Here is a 23,006-nt window from a genome sequence, read left to right as displayed (position 1 = left end):
ATTGCTTATCCCTCCTGGACGTGGCCTCTGCAACTGCCAACCAAAACAAGCTTCTGTCCTAGGCCATCCACATTCAGTCACTGGCTTATTCGTCCATTCTCTGATGACTTGTGACCATCTTCTACTTGGTTTCCCTCTCCCTCTTTTACCCTCCAGTACCCTCTAGAAAACATTTTTCAAGGATTTCGTGTCTCTTGATTTGTCAAAAAAAAAAAAGGCACGTTTTTGTTTCTGTATCATCTTGATGACATATGGCTCCCTAATGCCCAGAGACTCTTTCACATTTTGGTTAGTTTTCTAATATTATTAACATCAACTGTCAAAAAAAAAGAAGTGTTGATTTTGATCATGTCTCTGGAAAAGGCTGATAAAAATAGGAAAATCAATGAAAATAACACCATACCATATATATATATATATATATATATATATATATATATATATATATATATATATATATATATATTTTATATATATATATATATATATATATATATATATATATATATATAATCTAATTCAGACATGTTTGTTCTTTTGTCTTGTTGAATTTTGTAGTTAACAGTAATGTTAATTTGGCTTGTACCATTGCAATTCTTTTGTGGCTAAGTATGAAGCAGACATGTTATATTTAGGGTTGAGTTAGAAGTCACAGCATAGAAATTAAGCGAGACTTCTCTTCAGCATTCTTTTATTCCATAGGCACAGCACAATAATACTTAACGATGAAAGGAATAAACTCTTTTTCCCTTAGGGATTAAAGTTATTACTTTTAAATATTGGAAGGATACAACCAACTAATAAAGAGATGAGATAAATTTTCTCTATGCATTTATTATCAAAAACATGGTAAGATCATGACAAGAATTGTCCACATCAAGAGAACTGTGGGTTTATTACAATGCAACTATCATTTGATAATTCAATTTATATCAGAAAGCGAGCCACATATATTTGTGTACACACACTCACACATGCATACACAAACACACAAATCTCTCTCACTCTCTCTTAAATATACACAAACACACTCTCCTCCCTCCCTTCCAATCCCCTCAATGTCGCAAACAACATTAAAACTAATTACAATTTACACAGCAAATTTGCCACAAAGTAAGGCTTGTTTCAAAACATGCAATAGATGACATTCTTATAAGAATAGAATAGAATTCCCTTTATTCATCCCCAAGGGGAAATTTGTCTTTAGGGTCTATTCCAAGGGAAGACTGGAATAACCCAGGCATCAGCCGCAGAGCAGCGCCGCACAGTGAGCTAGGGCGAGGTGACTTGCTCAAGGCCACACAGTGCAGCAGCGGGTGATTGAAGCAAAGACCGTACCATTGAGCCATGCTGCCCCCTTACTACTCTTTAGAGGTTGACTTGAAATGGTGCGCCACTCTTCATTTCATCTTAAATTACATCATTGCTCCATAAGGAGTTTTCATTTATATTATAAGGATTTATTTTGATACCATATAACATATTGGGAGAATTGCAATAATTATTTCCTACAAGAAAATAGAAAGGTCAGTCAAACATTAATCTCCCTGAGTATGAAGGAATCATTCTAGACACTTGAAATTCCAGGAATCGTTGACCTGGTACATGTATTAGCTACATGTGGAAAGTTTCAGCTGTCTAGAAATAGTCATCTTCTAGTGGTGCTGCACCAAAGTGCAATGGGTATAAATGAAAGTTGCAAAAAAGAACATTTGGTTACTCATTGATATAAAACTTTAGCGTCCTTAAAACGTATTCTGTCATTAAATAACTTTATCAAAAAGGAAAGAGTCCATCTGAAAATTTTGATGAAACTGAGAAATATATTTGACAAGGCACCAACAGCCTTTTTATTGTCGAATTCTGGGTTAATAAGTTAAAAGTGGACTCTCTAACATCAAAGATGATGTGAACTTGGGTCGCTCAGTTTCAGCATTTACATAGAAATGTTTCGAATGTGAGAGATCTTCTTATGGAAAGACAAACCAAAATCAACTAAATGTCACTTGGAACTTGGATTAGTCTTGATAAATCTTCACAAACATTTACCCATATCCAAAAGATCTCCAAGATGGCTTCCTCATTTGTTGACCAACAAAAACGAAGACAGACAGGACATTGTTCAATCATTTTGTTGAGACTTTTTGAAACCACACCATATATTTTTGACCGGCTAATTACAGTTGATAAAAAGTATCACTGGGATAAAATATCAGTCAAAATAATTATTAAAACATCTTCCAACCAGATCCCTAAAAGACAAAAATGACTTGTTCATTTGTCAAAGGCCATATGCTGAGATGCAGAAGGCTATACATTAATCATATTGTTGCTCACAGGTAAAACAATAAACAATGAATAGTATCCAAGTCAAACTTAATTTCATTCTTGGTGAACAAGCAATAAAAAAAAAGGTCACATTCTTTTCTTTCAAGACAACACATCGCATCATTGTACAAATGTGAAAGGTCACCATTGATAAATAATGATTTGAGAATTTTCTGAACCCTGCTTTTTTTTTTGGCCAGATTTGGCTCCATCTGACATTTTCCTGTTTCTAGAAAAGAAAAGACTTAAAAGACAGATCCGCAAAGTATAACACAAAATTTATGACCTAAATGTAGCTCATTGCAATGACTACACGATATATTTTGAAAGACCATTCTTATCAATTCAACTACTTGGTTCAGTTTATATGACAGTCACAAGGCAAAATAATGTTTATAAAAGTGATAAAAGCTTAAAAAGTGACTTTGCTGTGGAATTTCCTGAAAGCCCTCGAGATTCGCCAGGAGTTTGGTTCCTCATACTTGTTGTAAAGTGGTTCTATCTTCTGTTGCTTCTTCTGCTTGCTCAGCTTGGTAGGATCTGAGTGTTTAAAGAATTTGGGTGCAAATTCGACCAGCCACTTGGGATCGATAGCAGTCACTTCTCTCATGTACTCCTTTGTTGTCAGAACAAGTTCATGATAGATGACCCTGTAAAAAGTAAACAAATATATTCATTAGCATTTTTAAAAAAACAAAAAAACAAAACCAGTCAGTTATGATGGAATTGTTTTCAAATTCACTTTCTTAATCGATACTATGAGAACCATAGCAAACTTAGGTATTTTATAACAGGAGTAATCTATAATGCGTATACTGCTTGTCAGACTGGAAATATAAATACATCTGACAAAGAAAAAAACAAAAACATTTCACATGCCAAAGCAATAATTTATTATTTTTTATTTTTGAAATAAGACACATATTATACAATCAAAACTAAATCAACCAAGCTTTTATATAAATTTAATCTACGACAATCATAAATAAACAGTGAATATTGTATACCCATTTATGTTTATGAAAGTGGACTTTTTAAAATTTAAATCTCATAATATTGTTTAAACTGTGATTGAACCTCACCAGTCAGGTTGTCTGTTGAATAAAGCACTGGAGGGATGGATATAGACCAACTGGCTGTCAACAATTGTCTTGTAGCCTTCCTGAGGATCTTTCTTAGCAGTGTTGCGGAAGAATCCACTGCAGATGGTTTTTTGTACACGAACAGTGTTTTTGCCACACGACAACACATCAAGCTTATGCCTAAAAATAACCAAAAAAATGAGAAAAATGTTTAAGAAATAACACTCAAAATTTCGTGTGTTACTCCAGTTTCATTTTTATTACTCCAAAAATGGAATCACATGGTTTGGTCAATAGCAATTTTTCTGTTTCTACTTTCGGTTATATAAAATCAATTTTGAGCAGAGATGCAAACCCAAAATGTGACTTAAAAGAATTTCAGACATCAGTAGGAGAATTTCAAAAGCCAAAACAGGAATTTCCAATATATTTCAGGCAATAACCTCTACCTCCTCCTACTTTAAATTAAAATTTTAAAACAAAACAAACAAACAAACCTCCAAAACTAAATGTTCATATAAAATGTGGAAATGTCCAATGATGATGACGATGTGGTGGTTGTTGTAGTTGTGATGATGATGTGGCAGTGGTGGTAATTTTAGGAGTCTTTATGATGATAACATGGTGGTGGTAGTGATGATTATGTGGTGGTGTTGGTTGTAATAGGGTGGTATTGAATGTGATGGTGATGGCGATGTTGATGATGATGATGATGACAGCACTGGTACTGGTAGCGATGATGTGGTTGTAGTGCTGGTGGTAGTGATGATAAGGATGTCGTCATGGCTGTCTTAGCAAAATGAGATCTCACAATTGACGGAAACTACCTTAACCCAAAAGCTTTAGCTGGACTGGATTTGTTTTTAAAAGGCAAACCTGAAATTTAGGCATATGTGATTGTGTCTTTTACAGTATTCCCATCGGGGCATTTTCTCTTAAAAAATTTTTTTGTAAAGAATAAGAGTAAAAACAATATAGGAGGGGGCATAATGACATCTGTTTAAAGATAGATATGAGATGGAAAGTAATCTGCCTATATTGAAAGGTTTTGAAGGGGAAGAAGAGAGATTTAGTCACAATCCCATATGTTAAGATGCTGCTCTTCATAGGATTATAATTTTTTTTTTTTCTTTCTGAAAATCCACTACGATTTAAAATATTTAAGAACAATTCTATTTGTCTAATACTTAAGGGATATCATTATTAATTTGAAAAACTCTGCTGACTCGAAGAAAAACATTATTGCTTTAACTGCAACTGCTTGCCATTTTTTACGTCAATTCTTACCTGTCCATTATACCTAACATCTGTTTACGGACATCTTGGGCTCTCTTCAAGGTACGAATCTGAACAAAATTTTCATAACACCAGGGACTAGAAAACTTGTTGTTTTTCCAGGAGTTGTACACAGCAAGAAGTGTCAAGTGATCTCCCTCTGGTTGGTGGAATTTGGCCTTCTTGGAGTCAGCTATTGCTTGTTTGTCCTGATGAAAAATAAAATATTTAAAACTACTTGTTAATCAACTGCCAAATAATCTTTAGTACGGTAGTTAATTGTTACATAAGAAAGTTATTGAAAAGCTTAGAAAGCTAGAGTTTGTGTTCATTTCAATAACATGAACGAAGCCTTATTAAACATCTGGATTGTGCATTCATAAAAATATTAACTTCTGACACAATTACTGATATATATAAAATATTTTAAGGATCTGTTGAAAGATTGATGCGTTTATTAATCAGCCTTCATTATTTAATTGTTGTTTTTTTTGACTCAACACTTGTAACAGCAAGAAAATGAGTGCCTTCAATGATGATGCACTCATGTAAAAGAAGGCTTCTCACTATTTTCTAAGGTACGAAAGAAATATCACAAACAGTAACCTTTCATTTTGCATATATCACACCACTCATGATTCAGAACTTAATCACTACTGATTTCAAATTTCGCCTGAATAATATAAATAAATAAAAAATTAAATATAAAATAAAATTAAATTCCCTTTTTTCATCCCATAGGAGAAATTTGTCTTTAGGGTCTATTCCAAGGGAAGACTAGAATAACCCAGGTATCAGCCGCAAAGTAAGCTAGGGCGAAGTTACTTGCTCAAGACCACACAATGCTGACAGTTTTTTTAACTCGGTATCTTTCGGGTACGAAGCACAGACTACACCGCTGACGGGTACGAAGCACAGACCATACCGCTGAGCCACGCTGCCCCATACCGTCAAAAGATAAAAGAAGTGTATTATTCCCTACCTTTGGTCTATAAAAAACATTCTGTACACTGAGCATAGAGACAATGGTAAGTATCTCATCACTACAGGCTAGATGGACTGACATGATGAGCATTTTACACAACATGGGTTCCAGTGGAAATTCAGCCATCTGCAAATAAAGGAAAATCATTTAATGCCATAATCATTACCATTATATGCATGTGGAAAAGAAGTGAAATACTTTTTTAAAAGTCACATGATGTGCACAGATTGCTTCTTTTTTGTGCTCTCTATAATAGAAGGGTTTATACATTATTTAATTGGTTGTTGGTCTATAATTATTTAAAGCATCGACACAAACCGGCTCTAAAATTCTTAATAATATCAAAACCACTTGATAACTAATAAGATGAAAGTGCAAAATGAGTTAAAAGATTTATCAGTTTGTAAAATTATCATTATCTCATTTACAAATCATGATCATGAACTTTAAAACACAATTTTAAGTTGTTAACCTTTCTTTTTTAAATGTGCCTTAACTCCAAGATTAATTTTATTCCACAGAGGTGCCATCACTATAAGTTTTGACTTTGCATGAAAATCCTTTTACCATTGTAATATCTTATAAATGAATGATGAGATTTTGAGGGCAAGGGGGAAACATATCTTCCTGAGGATTGCATGTAAGCAATCAAGCTTTAAACTCCTTCATAAACCTAACAAGTAACCAATGAAGGCATTTCAAAGCAGGTGAAGATATTCAGTTTTCTAACCATATTTTACTATTTTTGGAACATGTGAATCTCAGTCACCTTACACTCAAGTGAAAAGAGAGTTACCATAATAAATAACTGCTAAAGAAAGAAGCCATAAATTCTACCCATATACCTTATGTGATAAAAGTGTGCTTAATATACAATAGAAATTCAGCTCGGTTTACAATAAAACAAATTTTGGATTGTTAAAATGATTTACTCATGCAAGGTCACAACCAATCCCATAACTTTTAACACAACCCTCTTCTATAGAAATTTGATTGTTTTTTTGTTTTTAAAAATTTTACTTCTCTTTAGACAGTTGAAGGAAAATAATGAATTTCAAACTTTTATGTAGTGTACTGATAACAATGATAACATAATAAAAATAGTTCAAGAAAGTGTACCAGAAATTACAAATTACTTTTAAAAAACCCACAAAAATAACTTTAATGGAAAAAAATAATTTTCCAAACATGCTAGAGAGTTGTAAAAAAAAACAAACAAAAAAAAAAACAATGGAGGATAGATATCTGAATGTGGTGTTTACCCTTCTCCCAAGCCTGGTTAACAAGCCCTCATCATCCAAAGCACTGAGAGCATGTAGCTGCTCCATGGCTGAGATAAGCGTCTGCATTGGAGGGGCATCCATAAAATCAAAAGCTAAAAGGTCATTGATGCCCATAGCTTTAAGACTAAGTACAGTGGATGCCAGATTTGTGCGCTGTATTTCAGGGACATTAGTGGCTAACATTTCATCCCTGTACGCTCTTTCTGTGTACAGGCGGTAACATTTCCCAGGTCCAGTACGTCCTGCACGCCCTGCTCTCTGCTTCGCTTGAGCCTAAGAGTTAGGAAGGAGAAAAAAAGAACAAACGAATACAAATTATTGTATGGATAGGAAAATTCCATCTGATAGAAAATAATTACACTTTAAAAAACATATCTGCTTATAACACTGGAAATATATCGAATTAAAACAAAAAGTATATGAACCTTGAACAATATAATCTATATCATTATAAAGAAATTCATTCTTTCAAGAAATATTTCAGTGTTTAATGTGACAATAGACAAAAACCTACCTGAGAAATTGGAGTGACAATCAGTTGATCAATGCCAGTTTTGGAGTTGTAAACATTCTGTTTTACAAAGCCTGGATCAACAACATAGTAGATACCATTGATAGTGAGTGATGTTTCTGCGATGTTCGTAGCAATGACCACCTGAGAGAATAATTAGTTCAGATTCAAAATTTCCTATACTCAAATAAGTTTGCTTAATATAAAATAGAAATTCAACTCGGTTTACAATGAAACAAATTTTGCTCTCATGGGTTTGGACGATAATGTTCGGAGATTAAATAAATAGTGAAAATGGCATCGTGTAATCATTCACCTAAACACAATTCATATTGTAACATGCTACACAAAATAAAAATAAGACATTCAGACATTAAATGGCTCCTTTTGCACAAGTGGGTGGTCAAAAAAAACAAACTAGTTATATTTGAGTATATATCCACCTCACCTTTCTTGATCCTGGTGGAGCAGGATCAAAAATTCTTGTCTGCATCTCTGATGGTAGAGCACTGTAGACAGGCAGAATGATAAGTTCAGGCACCTCTGGACCCAGGGCTTTCATTCTCTCATAGAGAATCTCACAAGCTGTATCAATTTCTTCCTGTCCAGTCAGAAATATCAGGATATCACCTGATAAAGAAGGAGATGATTATTAAATGAATATAGTTTCTAATGTGTACATAAACTAATTTTAAAAAGACACAAAAGACATCAATATTAGGTTATTATTTAAGAAACATTGAAAGGATTTCATTCTCGTCAGTTTTTTTATGGGTTGTATAATGAAAAAAGAAAACAAAAAACTGAGGATCTGTCGCCAAATTAAAGCTATAACAGTAATAGCTTTTACAGTATTGGAAAAAAATTGAGGACAAAATATTAATTTTAAAAAATTTTTAAATTATTTTTCATTATTCAACGACAGAAACTAATTGAACTTGGTTTTATTTTTCCACAGCTTTTCAAAGCATGTGTAATAATTGATGTTATTTTATGCCCCATGTTAAAATCAAAGGCACATTTACCATTATATAATGCAAAGAAAAATAATGTCATTTAAAAAAATATGTGAATTGGAAACCCCCCCCCCCCCCCCAAAAAAAAAAAGCTACAAATTTACTCTATTCCAAGATCTCCCCTCACTCTCCCATTTAATAATAAACAAAATAAATAAAAAGAGAGAAAACATTTAAACAGTAAAGATGACTCAGAAGTTATAACACAAACCTGGTGGTTCTGTAAGATGTATTTGCATGACAGTGATGAGAGAAGCGTCCAAGTAGTCTGTCTCAGCCTCCTTTGTGTACAAAACTGCAACAGGGTATGTTCTTCCAGGGATGGTGAAAATTGGAGCCTCATAAAAATATTGAGAGAACTTTACAGCATCCAAAGTAGCTGACGTTACTATCAGTTTTAGATCTGGCCTTTTTTTGACTGCCTGTTTCAAAAGACCAAAAAGAACATCGGTATGGATGGTCCTTTCATGAGCCTCGTCCAACATGATGATGGAATATTGGGTAAGATCTCCATCTATAAGACATTCCCTCAACAACATACCGTCTGTCATGTATTTGATCTTTGTCTCCATGCTTGTACAGTCCTCAAAACGGATTGTGTAACCAACCTCTTGCCCAAGACGACAACCAAACTCTTCTGACACCCTCTTGGCTACTGACATGGCAGCCACACGTCTGGGTTGAGTACAGCCTATTTTACCACGCAATGTGTAACCGGCTTCTGCCAGGTACTGTGTGATTTGGGTAGTTTTTCCTGAGCCAGTTTCCCCAATGACAATCAATGTCTGGTTATCAGCAACAGCCTGAATGAAAAACAAATCAAGTTCAAATAATATGATCAGGCTATTTGTAAGACTAAAATTTTAAAAGAGTCGTGTATTAAATTGCCAGATGAGTGAATGATAAAATATGACAAATAAATTATGACAACTTCAAAGCACATTGATGACATGTTTTAGCTAGTGTTTCTTTTATTTTAATTTTAACAATCCAAATAAAGGATAAAAATATAAAATCCAAAGCAAAGTCATGGAACCAACTCTGATACGTATATGAAATTTTCAATAAGTATTATCTGACAATGAATAAGAAATTTAGTCTTTAATTATTTCTTTTGATAGCTTTTTCATTTTTTAAATGTAATTAACAACAAACTATTTTTTTTACAAAAACCTTTCAATATCACACACATTCAATGGAAAATAGAATAAAATACCTTAAGTAAATCATCTTTCAATTTGTAAATAGGCAGTCCCTGTCTCTGATCCAGAATGGATTTGTTTTCTTTCTTGCCATAGGATGCTTTGGCACCTCCACTGATGTGCTTCTTCCACTCTGGCTCCTCCTTAGGGGCCATTCCAACACCACGCATATTTGCTGCCAAAGTTCGCCCCCCTGTAACAACAAAGGAGAAACACACCTTCTTTTAACTTTGCTTCGGTGTAAAATGTTGTAGCGCCCTTATAAATGTCTAAATTATTCTAACATTGAAAGCTCAACCATCAAGAAATAGTGTATTTCATAAAATGGAGAAATGCTTATCTAACTGATAATACGAGAGATCAAGTGACAATAAGACAACTGGGATTATGGTATTGAGAATTTGTTCCACCAGGAAGTAAACAGATCCGCAAGTAGGCCAAAATATCTTAAGTCATCACATTATAACATAAATAAAGATTTTCAAAAGCCAATTTGGCAAGATAACAATAAAATCTATTTTCTACAGGTCTCATATAATATAAAACAATAGCTTTTCAGAAATAGAGAAATGGCACAAAAGAACATAAATAAAGACTTACCATCTTCTGGCATTGGATCAATCCAATCATTGTTGAGAGCAGTTGGTATTGAGTTAACCTCGGCCTCTCGCTGTGCTTGTTTCAGTTCTCTTCTTTCCTTCTGCAATGCATTTCCCATCATTGCTGATTGGGCGAGAGAGCCATCTGGATTCTGTAATAGTGAGTCAAATTCTTATTTATATAGAACAAATAACTCATCAAAACTGAGTAGAATTATTGATGCACATCATAAAAAGATAGTCAACAGGTAGATTATTAAAACGTATTTGAAAATGCTAAAAATACCAAAGTAATGGACACTGATAAAAGTCCAAGAGTTCAAATTGTGGTTTATGGAGAGATGGAGAAAAACTTGAGAATGCCAACAAATTTTTATGTATGGGGCAAGAATAGAGGCAAATGGAAAATCGACCCCTGGTATCCAAGGTAGGATAGCACTTGCCCAAATAATATTGACAAAAATGATGATATTATGGAAAAGTGAAAGCATACAACTGAAAATGAAAATATTAAGAACAGCATTATATGGATCAGGCCTGTAAATGGCTAGTGAAAAAATTGTCGGAACTTTTTGAACATGCGAAAATAGACCAACAGGACAAAAATATGGATTAACAAACACAACACAAATATGACACGTCAATTGACTAGTCAATTAATGGGTCCCCCCCCCCCCCAACTCATTTATAATTAATAAAATAAGCAGGTCCTTATTTTATGGTACAAAAAAACCCAAAAAAACAACATTCCAATTATTTGAGAGAGTACACAAATTTCTGGCCCAGGTCAGAGTCAGTTGTAAAATGAAAGGAAGAGAACAATTCCTACTTTTTTGAAGTATGTGTAGTGCTTGACACAAGAAGCTGCATTGTCTTCACTCCTGTTTGTTTAAAATTTTTAAGCTGATTCTTTCATATATTTGGATTAATTCTTATAAAAAAGATGAAGAAGAAAAAAAAGGAGAAGAAGAAGAAAAAGAAATAGAAAAAAAAAAAGAATAAGAAGAAGAAGAAGAAGAAGAAGAAGAAGAAGAAGAAGAAGAAGAAGAAGAAGAAGAAGAAGAAGAAGAATAAGAAGAAGAAGAAGAAGAAGAAGAAGAAGAAGAAGGGTAGTAGTAGGAGGAGGAGGAGGAGAGGAGGAGGTACAGTCCTGTGTGAAGGAGGAAAAAGAGAAATTAAACAATCACGGTCGTGAGGAAAGAAAACTTCCGCTGAGAGCAGTCGATCACCTTTCAAAGAAAAATATATATTTCGGACTCATCATCCCGGTTGACTTTCAACCGGACATAAAGAAAGTGCTGGAACAAAGAGTGTCAACCGGAAAAATGGGTGTGTGTCAGTAGCAAAACAGAGAGCAACGGCCCTGTCCAACACATGCTGTGTGTTAGTTGATTACTGACTAAACTTGTGTTGATGACTTGCGATGCGACACTGTCACCTCTCTCTAGTCTGTGGCATAGTAGGCAATAGGCAGTGAATACATCCACGTCAGGCGGACTGTGTAGGTGGTGATAATTAACTAGCTGACTATTTTCTTGTCTTTGACGCGATAAAAAAAGTTTATTTTTATTTTTAAGTCTGTGCTCAAAACGTAGGGAGAAAGATATGCACAAAATTGTGTCATGGGGAAGGACTCCTATGAAAGAGGAAATGTGTTCGTGTATGGGGAGGCATCAGCTTACAACCACCCTACGCCCCTATTTGTGGTCAGTATATTATTTCCCTATCTGATTTTTTTCTCTCATGAAACTTTGGACATTGATTATTTTTCTTTTTTAATGAAAGGAAGATGTTCAATAAATACATTTGTCAGGACCTCAGATGTGATGAAATATTACCTTGACAATCTTTACTGGACTTAATTCCACATTCATTCGGCCATGACCTTGTAAAAATGGAGGCTCTTCCTCCACCATTTCAATCTCTACATCCTCATCTATATAAATAGAATAGAAGATCAAAATTTTTAAAATCCATTAATTCTAAGACATGTTTTTAAGATTGTATTACCTAAAATGAGAAGTGGCTGAGTGGTTAAGACATTGCACTGTGACCCAGAAGGTCCTGGGATAGAGCCCCCGTTTCACGTACTTTTCTTTTCTTCCTTGGGCAAGAAAATTAGCCCCCAATTTGTCAATTTGTTCACTTGGACAACATGGGTGATTCCTGTTGACATCAGACATCTTGATTGATGAATTATTTATATTCCTTCGTAGTGGAATGCCTAGGCAATGATATTTTATGATGTCATGACGGAAGGGCAATATAATATAATGAATCTAGAATACATGGATAATAAAGTTGTTTTTTTTTAAAAAAAGAAAAACATTTATTGAAAACAATAACATTGCAACTGAATTCCCGAAAATGTAAAATCAACCAAAGTAACTATATCACACAATAATTGAGAAATACAACTACCCCCCCCCCCCCCCCCCCCCCCCCCCCGAAACAAAAGATCAACTTGGACACAAACTACTCAAGAAAAGGAGTAGAAAAAGGAGTAATATTAGGGGGAAAAGGAGAGAAATTCTGTTTTTTGGTTTTTGTTTACTTGATATTCTCCAGTAAAATCTCAGTTTAAAACTTGACAAAGAATACTGTATTATGGATAACTTCTTAACTAAAAAACTGCTTATTATAAATTTAAAAAAAAATAAAAATAAAAAAAAAAATAAAAAAAAAAACTGTTAAACAATTCAATGTTTCACAACAGGATCTGGCTCGAATTAAATTTTTTGTTGAGGAGCTGTTATAATGCTGATGATGATGAAAATAATGATGAAGATGATAATGATGATTATTATGATTACTATTACCATTATTGTCACTGTAAATTTTTTTATCATTATCATAAACAGCATCATTATAATTATCTTCTTTAAAAAAATTACCTACTTATAAACAATTTTAGCTGTCTTAAATGCATATGTTAACTTAAATGTTATCAGTCTATACTGCCTATTTTTTACAGGATAATTTATGAATGCTGCTGTATATTAGGATGTCCTGGGCGATGATTATAAAAGCAAAGAGTGTGAGGTGCTTTGAGATTTTGATGATACAAGGGTGCTAAATAGATGCACTCTATTACATGAATTAAAAAAAAAAAAACACGAACCACCAGAGTCATCCTCCTTGGGCAGAAGGCCAGATTCTTCATCAAAATCTGGCAAATCTGTAATGTCAATACACTTAGCAGCCATCATTTGTTTTAGCTCCCATCTTTGAGGCGATGTAAGACGCTTGAATGTTTTCATCTCTGTGGCTTCATCTTCTAGCTCTGGTGCATCAATCAGAGGCAGAGTACTGGGTCTGTCCGGGTTCCTGGCCACGTTGTCATCTCCATCTTTCACCTCACCACCCACTCTGACTCGTTTGGGATTCAGGTCCTCTCCTGTCTCTTGATCAACATCCTACCAGAACAATAAATAAAATTCAAACTAAAAACTGTTCTAAACATTGCAAGATCATGGCAAAGAGATTTAATGAAAATTCTGTGCTTTACTTTTGTAGTTTAGAAACATACATTTTAAAAAAATGTACTTATCTTATCTTTTTTTATGGCCGGGGAAGTAAATTAATATCAAATTTTTGATATAAATTCATTACATAAAACAAAAGGAGAAATAGGAGAGGAAGCATTGACTTCACTCCTAAGTAAGTAGAAGAGGAATATTATTTCTTTACCAGAATCAAAAAAGCAAGTTTGATATTTGCACCTTACTCTGTCCCTAGTTTCAATTTCCCTGGGTTTAAATCACATGTGCATTTTTTCCAAACTTTATCAAAACCCTATAGAAAGTTTAAGCACCAGATACCAGATAGCTCTTCGAAGGCAGTACAAAAAAAGTATTCATATCTCAACACATGCTCAGATGCCATCAATATCACAACAGTTAGTAATTTAAATGGAATAATTATTTCATAATCCATCAACAGAATCAGATAGAGACAAAGTGAGCATTTATTAATGTGGTATCAGCAAATATATTTGACTTACTTTTAAAGATAGACTCGGTTTGTTTCCTGTGAAAGACAGACACTTGGCCATGACTTTTTGACCTCTTGTTACAACATCACCAACATTAGTCACACGGCCTTCCCTCCTTAACTGGAACAAAAGCAAAATAAAGATAACAATTAAATTTCTTCATAATCCTTATAAACAAGTTTGCTCTTGTGAGAGGACTCAACATAAGCCAAAGGCTCAAGGGCCAGAGTTTATTCTGTGGTGGTGACAGCAATCTCTAGTTTGATACTCTTAGGATAAGATGCTAATCTATTGCGAAGTATTTTCTGTTAGATCTAATGGACCCAACCATTGTTAGATAGGCAGAAGAGTAAGCAAAAAAACAAAAAAACAAAAACAAAACAAAAACAAACTTGACGTCAGTACCTGTGCTTATGAGGTTAGAGTTCTACCAACTGAGTGATTGGAACTTTCATGAGATGTTAAAATCTAAAACCAGGGACAAATAATCCATCGTGACAATTAAGACTAATTTCCATAAATTAATCTCATTGAATCAAATTCTTTTACTTGTGAGACATAAGAATTCATGTTTAATGTCTTACCTGTGAAATGTGGCATAAACCCTCCCAGCGTTTGCGAAGTCCTTCCAATTGGACAAAACAGCCAAATGGTAAAATTGATGTTACTTTCCCTTCATATATCTGAAATCAAACCCAAAAGATTAATTTATTCAAAATTTAAATAATTATAATTAACAAATAAATAAAAAAATTCAATTGTAATTAATTGAAATAAACAAATTCAGAATAAAACACTTAAAATGTAAAAATGTATAAGGGAATAAAAATGATGATTATAGTAAACATATTATTAGCATTTAACAGTACCTGCAAGAATTTCATAAAATGTTTACCTATGAAAATGAACAATCCAAAACAATTCCAAACACAGAATTTTGGATAAAATAATGCGAGTGAAATCATCCATAAAAAATTGCTTTAAAAGAAAACTAGTGACTTACATGGCCAACAATAGGCTCCAAGGGTATGTCATTGTAATCCTTTTCTCTTGGTTTGTCAGAGTCACGCCTCTTTCTATCTTTATGTTTTCTGTCTCTGTCTTCTCTGCTTCGTGAACGAGACCGACTTCTTCGATAATGGCGATCTCTATGCCTATCTTTTCTATCCCGGGAATGAGATCTACTTCGTGATCTGTAGCGTCCCTTTGAGTCACGAGGTGATCTTGACCTATGACGATTTCTAGAAGTGGATCTTCTCTTTCTGGAAGATAAATTGATAATTTCAAAACAGTAAAAGTGTTTCAGAGAGCATTTACAAACAGACCATTGACTTCACCTTACACTCTCTTGAAATCAAGACCAACAAAAATTATGCTTCTGTCATGAGTAACAAATAGTTCTGAAAATTTGGATTTTGACACACAATTTCTGCATCCTGATCTTTTGAAAATTGTGCTAAATTATATGGCATTTAAATTGTATTGTGATGGAGACAATCCTTTTAATCAAGATTTGAAACTTTGAATATCCAACATTACGCTGACATCGAATCCACAAAGAAAGAGAAGAGAGGGATGACCGTGAAAGTGCAAGGATGTTCAACCCTGGAGAAAATCAAGGGAACTGCCAACAGAGAGCTGGAGGCAACGGTCCATGAGAGAGATGGATGGCGAATAGTTGATGGCCTATTCTCCTTGGGGAGTCCAAGGAATTAACTAAGTAAGTAAGTGTATACAAGCTTGCCAATCACAACCATAGCATTAAAGACAGGAAATTGCAAAAAAAAAAATAGGTTGGGATCTCTAAGTTAAAATCAACATGATGCTCTAGCGTTGTCTCCCCTACTTGGTTATCATTCTGTAATGGCGCAACTGATTTGATTTTCACACAAACTACAGATTACATAGGAATTATATCAGCTGAAACATGCCACTTATCTTGAAAAGGCTTGTTTAAGTAACAAAGAGGAAAGGGAATATTCTCATGATAACAAAATATGCATGCATAGAAAGATGTTGAAGAAAAAGAAAAGGCTCTTCATACCTTTTTCTATCCCTGCTACGACTCCTGCTTCTCTTGTGTCTTTCCTTTTTCCTTCCATCATCTTCCTCTTTGATGTGACCAGATGCCTTTCCCATCAGGGCCTCCAACTCCTGCATCATATTATTGACAACACCTTGATCGTCTGTTTCCTGATTCATCTCTTTTTTTATGTCATCCTCACTCTCTGAGGAGTGTCTTTTCTTTTTCACTTTCGCTTTCTTTTTTGACGACTTTTTGTCTTCTTTAACAATTTGCTCTTTCTTGTTCTCTATTATCTCATCATCACTATCAAGCATTGTCTGCAACAGATAATGGTTAAAAAGGATTATCTATCACAATATTCGATTGAAGTAAAGTACAATAAATTCTCCTCAAGATTTAGGTAGACACAAACATGTCTACCCTGACACATGGCGATGAGGAATAAGAAACTTGAAAATGAGGAATCTTAATCCTAAATTACCAGGGGAAAAAAAATTATTAAAAATTGTCTACTTAATAACCATCTGAAGGTAAATTTATCAACATGATATTAAAATGGCAGCTGAGATGTAACCAGAAGATTAGACTAAAGATAAGGGGAAAAAAATTAGATCTATGTAAGGGTCATAACCAAGGAAAATTAAATTCAGTCTTTCTCGTGGCATCATCTGATCAACGTTAGATGTATTTGAAGTTTATTTAGCATTTCTTTTTGATTCATTGATAAAACTCACGATTAAAATACAGTACTCAAAGCAGGGTTCGTACTTAGTGCCCTTGGTGATATCATTCCAAAAGGAAATGTCTTAGATGACAGATTTAAGCAAAATACAGTCAATCAAGTCAGCTTACCCTAACATCTGGATTATTTGGAAGAGCTAAACCAGGGAAAAGTTTCCTATTTAACTCATTACTAGATGTAGATTTCTCCTCCTCTTCCTCTCTTTTGTCCCAAGTCTTCTCTTTCTGTTTTGGTCTCATCTTTTGAATCAGTCGGAGTAGATTTGCAATGAGAGAGTCCTATATTAAAAAAAAAAATAATTGAAAGGAGACAAAAAACAAAAAATTGTTTCACTTTAATTTTCGTATTTCTGTTAACCACTCGAGAAAACTGTGTTGGAGCAAACTAGTGTATACATTAAATATAAACATAGATTACATATTGTTTACAGTTTATAAAAAAAAAAATAAAATAAAGTATTCTTTTCTTTTTTTTCCGATAGCGAGGTCTCTGGGCGCATAACATTTTTGAAAAGGGAAGTAATTGGAAGAATTATGATATATAAATAATAAATAAAAATAATATATTATCATTACAAATAACAATAGTAAGAACCCTTTCATACAATCAAACAACAATCTTGTTTAATTAGGTTCTTGAAACACTTTTTGAAAAGATCCAGCGATGAAAAATGCTGAATCTGTCTTGATATGGCGTTCCAAGTCCTGGGACCGAAATGTTGTGAGCACCATTCAAATGGCTTTAAATTGCTGCTTGAAACTTTCAATGAGAGACAATTATTACCAGGCAAACAGGGACCTGCGCAGATCAAAGCGCTCTAGCAGGTCACTTACCCTTTTCTGTAGGTTGAATTGTCGTGCAATTTATGGTCACAACTGTTAATCCTGCATTTTTTGGGGGGAGGGGACGACGATCCCAGATCAGCATGCCTTCTTACATTTGCAATGTGTGTGTGTGTGTGTGTGTGTGAGAGAGAGAGAGAGAGAGAGAGAGAGAGAGAGAGAGAGAGAGAGAGAGAGAGAGAGAGAGAGAGAGAGAGAGAGAGAGAGAGAGAGAGAGAGAGAGAGAGTGTGAGAGATTTGTAAACTAAAATAATACTTACAGAAAACTGAGCATCTTTTTCCTCCAAAACTTGCTTGAAGCTTGAAAATGTGTTGTTTTTGTTAGCCAGGTCTATAACATACTCCGCTGTGTAAAATGAATTTAAAATAAGCATGTTTTAAGAGAAGTGAGGGAAATTTAAATAGCCATCTATCCAAGACCATAAATTAACTTTGATAATAACAATCAAAATAAAAATCATGTAAAATAAATATTAAAAAGAAATGATATCATTCTCAATTTAATTTTAAGCAAGGTCTGCTTCTGGGAGGAGAGTGTTGAAAATTGGGAATTGATATATGTTGCTGGACAAATTCCCGGTAGTCAGGAGACGCTAGTCTATCGCAAAGTACTTTCCATTAGATCTAATAGAGTTAGCTACCCTGACACTGCATGATGAACAGAGTGCGTGCAAAGTGAGTGCTCTACCAGCTGAGCTATAAGGTCAGGTAAGCCTTGTTAATAACTGAAAGACATCTGATCATTCATAAAGAGGTTGAAAATAAAAAATAAAAGACAAATCAGACCATTTACATTTAAGCTCCAAAACATAACATAACGTAAAAATGCTGATCAAATACCACCTCGATTTAAATAAATCAAAAAGATTAGTAAATGAACTCTCTCAATTCTTCATTCTTGAGTGGCATACTTTCTAAATCTAAATCATGGCAACATGTGATAATATGTCCACTCCTCAAGAGATGACAAGGGAAATGAGAAATGTATCAACCAAAGTCAACTTCACATTTGCTCAAATCTCCTAGAATAAATGGAAAGATAAATCATTGTACATATATTATCAAACACTGCACTGAGTGACTCGCAAATTCTACACCCAAGACTTGCTATATTTCATTAACAAAATTGAATTTGGACTTCCATTGATGACTGCAATCCAACAATAATAAAGAAAGAAAAAGAAAAAATTGAAATAAAAATGATCACCGACACAGAACAATGAATAATAATGGAATGCACTCATGGTATGGATTGACAATACCTAAATCTTTGTCATTGATTCCCAAATGGTTCTCCAGTTCAGTACAAACTTTTGACACAAGGGAAAGGTACTCAAGTTTTTGTAGTTCTTCCATATCTGAAATTATTTTTAAAAATAAAAATAAAAAAGAAAGAAATGTTTTTGTTGATAAAACCAACAAAATGGTAGGCTCTGATATATGGGGTGAATATTAATTCATAAAAAGGAGTGGAGCACAAGAAATGAAGTGAGTGGATAAATGTCAAAGGACAATAAAGAATAAAAACTTTTCAGCAGTGGGGACTCAAATCCACAACCCGACCGTTACAGCACCTCAGTCTGGCCATTACGGAGATGCTCTACAATCGACACCATCCACCACTCAAAAAAAAAAGTGGTTTCAAAAGTAGTAACCATCTTGAGTCCCTCTTGCAACTTCTTGAGGTCAACAAACAAACATCATGAAAGTTTATTGGCGAGTTAGCACTAAGCGGTTAAGCTATATACACTAACATATAACAAAGAGAGAGGATTGAGACATTGAGTAAGCTCCAATATATGGGGTGAACAGCGGTGTCATCTGAAGTGAGGTTAAAATTGCTAAAGCCACATGTCAAATCATGCATAGCGAGAACGAAGTTTTAATATCTTAAATGAAAATGAACAATTATAAGATACACGTTTTTTCTCGACCAAGCCAATATAAATATCATTATTTTATGTAGCCATAGCAATGCCAGGATTTAAATGAAATTAGCATGTATTGTTTTGGAATGTTACTTGGAGTCATGTCGCTCACCTATCACCGTCTCCTTCATGTATTCAGGCTGACACAAATCTGAGACTAAACATGATTGTATTGTTTCATAGCAATCCTTCTAGCTTTGAATAAGGTGACAGTATAATTTTTTAATGTACGGCAACACGTAAATTTCTCCTCCCCATCACTGACAATACTCCCCTTGGTCTCTGGTATCTTTAGGATGAAGCATACCAGGTCATGGGACTATCATAATGGGCTGCATATTGAGTGGCCATGGATTTCTTGAATGCATGTGTGTGTATGTATGTATTTGTGTGAAAGAGAGACTACAGAAAAATTGATTGGGATGGGGAGAGAGATTTGTTAAGGATGTCGTCAATGCGAATTTATTTTCTATTTATTTTAAGTACTTTTCTGTTATCAATGCTTTGGCCTTACTAATGTAAAATTGTCTTACAAGATTCATAAATTGCACCAACTATAACGGTGGGGATTCTACATTATAATAATATATTATTATTATTTGATCATAATGAATGAAGCTGACATCACTTGGTTCCTTGTTATTTATTGCTTTCAGACTGCCAGTTGGGTGATTAGTCCCTACTAAACTCCCTCTGACTATAAATATTTAATGTTACACATAGTTTGTATGTTGAATGTTGATAGATCTGAATCTGTGGGACAGATGAGGTATTTTACCTAAACGCATAGAATCAATTGGAAAATAATATTTAGACTAAAGAGTGCTAATGACTGCTTGCTTTATTATGAAGCACATTGACCATAGTGAAACTCCAGTACAATCATTGTCACCGGAAAATAAAAAACAGGTGTTTACATTAACCTGCCGCCTGTCAAGTTTTCGTTAGTGGTGCTGGGGTGATTATTAATTCAGAAAAGTGAGAGTGGAGCAGGCACTTATATGTTGATTACACGAAATGAAATGAGTAGAGAATCAAGAGGAGATATGATGTCGCTGCGATGGGGAGTCGAAGTTGAAGTTGAGCCTGCATCCCAACTTCAACTGTTGGGGAGACCTTCCGAAAGCTTCTCACGCTAAAGGAAACAACCCAAATATTCCCTCAACTAGTACGTTTAACTAACTAACCCTAATGGAAAAACAAACACCCTAGCAAATTTACTCAAACCTAAAACTAACCCTAAAAGGAAATAAAAATCCTGACCTCAACCACGGAGCTTTCGGAAGGCCTCTCAACTGTTGTGGCAGCTCCATCTGGTCACGAGGAGAGGACCAATAAACTTTCGTGGTATTTGAGTGTTGACATCAAGAAGTTACAAGAGGGATTCAAGACTAAGGTTTTGATAACTCCAGTCCAGTGGTCACCGATTTGTTCACTGTAATATGAAACTTGTTTTTTGGAACTTTATTTTTGGCCCTTTACTGTCTTGGTCACTGTGGTGTTATTTGTAAACCTATGTGGCTAATTTTGGTATCATTTTAAAGGGCACAAAACATGCTTTCTAATGGTGTATTTCGTTCTTAATTCCTGCATGCACATTTCTCAGAAAGCCAATGAAGTAAAAATTTATCAATTTTTGAATTATAAGAACTTTCAAAATTATGGCCAAAGAGAGAATCTATACTTTGGCATTAGACACCCATTACCCGATGTCTTGGTTTTTAATCCTAGCCTAGTGAGAGAGAAAAAACAAAACAATCATACACGTATCTGCAAACAGCAGAACGTTTTCATTTTACAATGAGATGGGAAGGGGAAGGGATAACACTATGACAAAAGAGAGAGAGAGAGAGAGAGAGAGAGAGAGAGAGAGAGAGAGAGAGAGAGAGAGAGAGAGAGAGAGAGAGAGAGCGAGAGAGAGAGAGAGAGAGAGAGAGAGAGAGAGAGAGATGGGCCGGGGGCCGAAATGTTGTGAGCACCATTCAAACGGCTTTAAATTGCTGCTTGAAACTTTCAATGAGAGACAATTATTACCGGGCAAACAGGGACCTGCGCAGATCAAAGCGCTCTAGCAGGTCACTTACCCTTTTCTGTAGGTTGAATTGTCGTGCAATTTATGGTCACAACTGTTAATCCTGCATTTTTTGGGGGGAGGGGACGACGATCCCAGATCAGCATGCCTTCTTACATTTGCAATGTGTGTGTGTGTGAGAGAGAGAGAGAGAGAGAGAGAGAGAGAGAGAGAGAGAGAGAGAGAGAGAGAGAGAGAGAGAGAGAGAGAGAGAGAGAGAGAAAGAGAGAGAGAAAGAGAGAGAGAAAGAGAGAGAGAAAGAGAGAGAGAGAGAGAGAGAGAGAGAGAGATGGGCCGGGGGCGGGGGGATGGGGGGATAGTAAGGGGGAATGGGAAAAGATGAAAGAAACAATGGGTTGCCTGATGACGTAGATCAAAGGATTGTTACAGCGGTGTTCACGGAGCGTACTTCGTGAAATTTTAACCTTTTACAGTGACCCTGATTTTTTCCTCCAGATTGCTTCTGCAGAATAAATCGTTTTCACCAAGAGAGCAGTAGTAAGAGTATATTTCGACTCGGGCTTCAATTAAAATATAAATCGCAAAGCTTGTCTTTTAATAACATTAAGACTAAGATCTGGAGTTTGGGGAGTGTAAGATGGAATCTCGCATAATGGTTAAAATTGTTTTGATTTTTTTTTAAATGACACACAAACACACACACACACACACGAGCGCGCGCGGTCACGACATCGAGGACCTTGCTTGTGTTGCAACGGTAAACCAGTTTACGTGTACGTAGATCCTGAAGCTAGATGCACCATTACCGTGTACGTAGGCACTCCCAAAAAAAGAAAGAAAAAAAGAAACACACATACACACAAACAGTCTCGCATCCGCTATGAACTAATTTTGCGCACCAATTTTTACTGCACTTATGCACCAAATTGCTTACCTATCTAGGGACACTTTTTTCCGTATCTTTTTCTCAATAAACTTTATAAAAAACCTTAGTTTTTTTTTTTTGCGACACACCATTGAAACAGACGTAAACCCACACGATTTCGCGAGGAATGAATCATGAAAAAATTTAGGATATAATTTCAAACACAACTTTTGAAATTCATCAAGGATTGTCTAGTAGTACCGTATGTTTTTTGATAGATAACAAATGCGTCTTCA

At 34.8% G+C, this 23,006-nt stretch overlaps 1 protein-coding gene across 1 annotated transcript in view; it reads right to left on the bottom strand.

The window, feature by feature from the left end:
• Nucleotides 1-814: 814 nt before the first annotated feature.
• The window catches only part of LOC144964864 (ATP-dependent RNA helicase DHX8-like), a 24,565-nt gene continuing 2,373 nt past the window's right edge, over nt 815-23,006 (bottom strand). Inside the window, exons 2-20 of the mRNA XM_078899581.1 lie at nt 19,148-19,243; nt 18,146-18,231; nt 17,154-17,321; nt 16,320-16,618; nt 15,279-15,537; nt 14,860-14,958; nt 14,285-14,395; nt 13,403-13,697; nt 12,120-12,217; nt 10,283-10,433; nt 9,697-9,875; nt 8,692-9,283; nt 7,913-8,094; nt 7,468-7,608; nt 6,933-7,226; nt 5,668-5,796; nt 4,698-4,894; nt 3,411-3,590; nt 815-2,978 (exon numbers count right to left, since the gene is read on the bottom strand). Of these exons, the coding sequence (XP_078755707.1) occupies nt 2,741-2,978; nt 3,411-3,590; nt 4,698-4,894; nt 5,668-5,796; nt 6,933-7,226; nt 7,468-7,608; nt 7,913-8,094; nt 8,692-9,283; nt 9,697-9,875; nt 10,283-10,433; nt 12,120-12,217; nt 13,403-13,697; nt 14,285-14,395; nt 14,860-14,958; nt 15,279-15,537; nt 16,320-16,618; nt 17,154-17,321; nt 18,146-18,231; nt 19,148-19,241 (3,792 nt within the window). The 5' untranslated portion in view covers nt 19,242-19,243 and the 3' untranslated portion in view covers nt 815-2,740. The remainder of the gene's footprint in view (nt 2,979-3,410; nt 3,591-4,697; nt 4,895-5,667; nt 5,797-6,932; nt 7,227-7,467; nt 7,609-7,912; nt 8,095-8,691; nt 9,284-9,696; nt 9,876-10,282; nt 10,434-12,119; nt 12,218-13,402; nt 13,698-14,284; nt 14,396-14,859; nt 14,959-15,278; nt 15,538-16,319; nt 16,619-17,153; nt 17,322-18,145; nt 18,232-19,147; nt 19,244-23,006) is intronic.

The sequence above is a fragment of the Berghia stephanieae genome, chromosome 2, assembly GCF_034508935.2.
Source record: "Berghia stephanieae isolate SIO BIC M18660-M18661 chromosome 2, UCSD_Bste_1.3, whole genome shotgun sequence".
Classification (NCBI taxonomy): domain Eukaryota; kingdom Metazoa; phylum Mollusca; class Gastropoda; order Nudibranchia; family Aeolidiidae; genus Berghia; species Berghia stephanieae.
The sequence above is the reverse complement of the archived record's forward strand: the minus strand, read 5'-3'. Positions and strand labels throughout refer to the sequence as shown.